Source organism: Onychostruthus taczanowskii, unplaced genomic scaffold, assembly GCF_017590055.1.
Source record: "Onychostruthus taczanowskii isolate IOZ18803 unplaced genomic scaffold, ASM1759005v1 scaffold1190, whole genome shotgun sequence".
NCBI lineage: Eukaryota > Metazoa > Chordata > Aves > Passeriformes > Passeridae > Onychostruthus > Onychostruthus taczanowskii.
In genome coordinates, this window is record NW_024498341.1 from 1 (window position 1) to 3,779 (window position 3,779).

A 3,779-nucleotide genomic window follows, 5' to 3' on the forward strand; every position below is an offset into this window, starting at 1 on the left:
AAAATCCACCTCAAATTCCATCCCAAATCCCACCCCAAAATCAGCCCCAGAAAACCCCAAATCTGCCCCAAAATCCATCTCAAATCCCGCCCCAAATGCTACCCAAAATCATCCCAAAATCAGCCCCAAAAAAACCCAATTCCACCCCAAAACAAGCCCCAAATGCCCCCAAAATCCCAAATATCCTCCAAAAAACCCCAAATTCCCCCAAATCCCAACAGCCCAAACATCCCCCAAAGTCCTGGAGTTTCTGGGAACCTCCCAAAAATTCCCAAATTTTTTGGGAAAGAGTCTCCTGAGACCCCCAAAATTCCCCTTCCCTCCCCCTTTTCCATCCCCAGGAATTCCTGGGGGGATCCCAGGATTACAAAGACCCCAAAACCCCCCAGAAGCCCCCAAAACACCTGGGATTTTTCGGGAACCTCCCCAAAATTCCAAAATTTTTTGGGAAATAATCTCCTGAGACCCCCACAATTCCCTTTCCCTCCCCCTTTTCCACCCCCAGGAATTCCTGGGGCCATCCCAGGATTACAAAGACCCCAAACTGGCCCCAATTCACCCCAAACCCCCCGGGATTTTTGGGCCCCCCCCCGGCATTCCGGGGTTTCCCGAAATCCGCGTTTTTTCCCCCAGCAATGCAACGACGTGGGGCTGATGGCGTACCTGGGCACCATCACCAAGACCTGCAACACCATGAACCAGTTCGTCAACAAGTTCAACGCCCCCAAAACACCTGGGATTTTTCGGGAACCTCCCCAAAATTCCCAATTTTTTTGGGAGTCTCCTGAGACCCCCTCCCCCCCCACAATTCCCTTTCCCTCCCCCTTTTCCATCCCCAGGAATTTTTGGGGGGATCCCAGGATTACAGAGACCCCAAACCGGCCCCGATTCGCCCCAAAACCTCCCCAAAATTCCCAAATTTTTTGGGAAATAATCTCCTGAGACCCCCAAAATTCCCCTTCCTTTCCCCTTTTCCATCCCCAGGAATTTTTGGGGGGATCCCAGGATTACAGAGACCCCAAACTGGCCCCAATTCACCCCAAACCCCCCGGGATTTTTGGGGCCCCCCCCCGGCATTCCGGGGTTTCCCGAAATCCGCGTTTTTTCCCCCAGCAATGCAACGACGTGGGGCTGATGGCGTACCTGGGCACCATCACCAAGACCTGCAACACCATGAACCAGTTCGTCAACAAGTTCAACGTGCTCTACGACCGCCAGGGCATCGGGCGCCGCATGCGCGGCCTCTTCTTCTAGCGCCCCAAAAACGGCACCATCCACCCCAAAAATGCCTCCAAAAACGGCCCCAAAAACGGGGCAGAAACTGCTCCAAAACCACCCCAATCCACCCCAAAAACTGCTCCAAAAACGGCCCCAAAAACGGGGCAGAAACTGCTCCAAAACTGCTCTAAATCACCCCAAAACCAGACCCGAAAACTGCTCCAAAACCGCCCCGATCCGCCCCGAAAACGGCCCCAAACACTACTCCAAAACCGCCCCGATCCGCCCCGAAAACGGCCCCAAAAACGGGGCAGAAACTGCTCCAAAAACGGCCCCGAAAACTGCTCCAAAACCGCCCCGATCCGCCCCGAAAACGGGGCAGAAACTGCTCCAAAAACGGGGCAGAAACTGCTCCAAAACTGCTCCAAATCACCCCAAAAACGACCCCGAAAACTGCTCCAAAACTGCTCCAAATCACCCCAAAAACGACCCGGAAAACTGCTCCAAAACTGCTCCAAAACTGCTCCAAAACCGCCCCGATCCGCCCCGAAAACGGGGCAGAAACTGCTCCAAAAACGGCCCCGAAAACTGCTCCAAAACCGCCCCGATCCGCCCCAAAAACGGGGCAGAAACTGCTCCAAAAACTGCTCCAAAACCGTCCCGATCCACCCCAAAAACTGCTCCAAAAACGGCCCCAAATCACCCCAAAAATGGCCCCAAAAACGGGGCAGAAACTGCTCCAAAACCACCCCGATCCGCCCCAAAAACGGCCCCGAAAGCTGCTCCAAAAATGGGTCAGAAACTGCTCCAAAAACGGCCCCGAAAACTGCTCCAAAACCGCCCCGATCCGCCCCAAAAACGGGGCAGAAACTGCTCCAAAAACTGCTCCAAAACCGTCCCGATCCACCCCAAAAACTGCTCCAAAACGGCCCCGAAAACTGCTCCAAAACTGCTCCAAAAACGGCCCGGAAAACTGCTCCAAAACTGCCCCTATCCGCCCCAAAAATGGGGCAGAAACTGCTCCAAAACTGCTCCAAATCACCCCAAATACTGCTCCAAAAACTGCTCCAAAACCGCCCTGATTTGCCCCAAAAACGCGTCCAAAACCGCCCCGATCCACCACGAAAACGGCATCAGAAACTGCTCCAAAAACGGCCCCAAATCGCCCCAAATACTGCTGCAAAAACTGCTCCAAAAATGGCCCCAAATCACTCCAAAAACGGCTTCAAAAACGGCTCCAAATTGCCCCAAACACACCCCAAAAACTGCTTCAAAAACTGCCCCAAATCACCCCAAAAACTGCTTCAAAACCAGCTCCAAATCGCCCCAAAAACAGCCTCAAAAACTGATGCAAATCACCCCAAAAACTGCTCCAAATCACCCCCAAAATCGCCTCCAAAACAGCCCCAAATCACCCCAAAAACGGCCCCAAAACAGCCCCAAATCACCCCAAAAACGGCCCCAAAACAGCCCCAAATCACCCCAAAAACGGCCCCAAAACAGCCCCAAATCACCCCAAAAACGGCCCCAAAACAGCCCCAAATCACCCCAAAAACGGCCCCAAAACAGCCCCAAATCACCCCAAAAACGGCCCCAAAACAGCCCCAAATCACCCCAAAAACGGCCCCAAAACAGCCCCAAATCACCCCAAAAACGGCCCCAAAACAGCCCCAAATCACCCCAAAAACGGCCCCAAAACAGCCCCAAATCACCCCAAAAACGGCCCCAAAACAGCCCCAAATCACCCCAAAAACTGCTTCAAAAACTGCTCTAAATCACCCCAAAAACTGCCTGGGAATTCACCCCAAAAAAGGCCCAAAAACCACCCAAAATCACCACCAAAAAACTGCCCCAAATCACCCCAAAAACCACCTCAAAAACCACCCCAAATCACCTCAAAAACCGCCCCAAATCACCCCAAAAACGGCCCCAAAACAGCCCCAAATCACCCCAAAAACGGCCCCAAAACTGCCCCAGATCACCCCAAAATCCACCCCAGAGCTGCCCCAATTTGCCCAAAACGGCCTCAAATCACCCCAAAATCCACCCCAGAGCTGCCCCAATTTGCCCAAAACGGCCTCAAATCACCCCAAAATCCACCCCAGAGCTGCCCCAATTTGCCCAAAACGGCCTCAATTCACCCCAAAACCCCCCAGGATTTGGGGACCCCCCGGGCCCGGCGGCTCCTCGCGGGTTTGGGGCGAGGAATTTGGGTTTAAAGGAGAAATTTTGGGGATTTTGGAGCCTTTTCGGGGGTTTGGGATCCCCGAAAATTCCGGAACTTTCCCAGGATTTTGGGGATCCCGATTTTGGGGCAATAAAGTCGAGTTTAAGGTGGAAAAATTTGATTTTTTGGTGTTTTTTTTAATGGAGGAAAAAGGGAGGGAAAGGCGCTCCAGGAACCCCAAAATTTTGGGATTCACCCCAGGAATTTTGGGATTCACCCCCAGGAAATTTTGGGATTCACCCCAGGAATTTGGGGACCCCAATTTTGGAGGGTTTGGGGTTGGTTTGTTCAACCAAACACAATTTAAGGTGGAATTTGGGGTTTTTGGGGTGGA

At 52.8% G+C, this 3,779-nt stretch overlaps 1 protein-coding gene across 1 annotated transcript; it reads left to right on the forward strand.

Moving 5' to 3' along the window:
* The first annotated feature begins 1,078 nt into the window (after positions 1-1,078).
* LOC121348376 (proteoglycan 4-like) lies at positions 1,079-2,352 on the forward strand. Its single transcript, XM_041427791.1, has 5 exons — positions 1,079-1,267; positions 1,370-1,400; positions 1,435-1,603; positions 1,638-1,691; positions 1,726-2,352. The coding sequence occupies exons 1-5, from the start codon at positions 1,116-1,118 to the stop codon at positions 2,298-2,300; spliced, it is 981 nt and encodes a 326-aa protein (XP_041283725.1). The 5' UTR covers positions 1,079-1,115; the 3' UTR covers positions 2,301-2,352.
* The last annotated feature ends 1,427 nt before the right edge of the window (positions 2,353-3,779 follow it).

Coding starts and splice junctions, on each gene's coding strand:
- LOC121348376 (XM_041427791.1), top strand. CDS start 1,116: ATGCAACGACGTGGGGCTGATGGCGTACCTGGGCACCATCACCAAGAC. Junction 1,268..1,369: donor CTTCTAGCGCCCCAAAAACG/GCACCATCCACC, acceptor CTCCAAAAACGG/CCCCAAAAACGGGGCAGAAA. Junction 1,604..1,637: donor CCCCGAAAACGGGGCAGAAA/CTGCTCCAAAAA, acceptor ACTGCTCCAAAA/CTGCTCCAAATCACCCCAAA.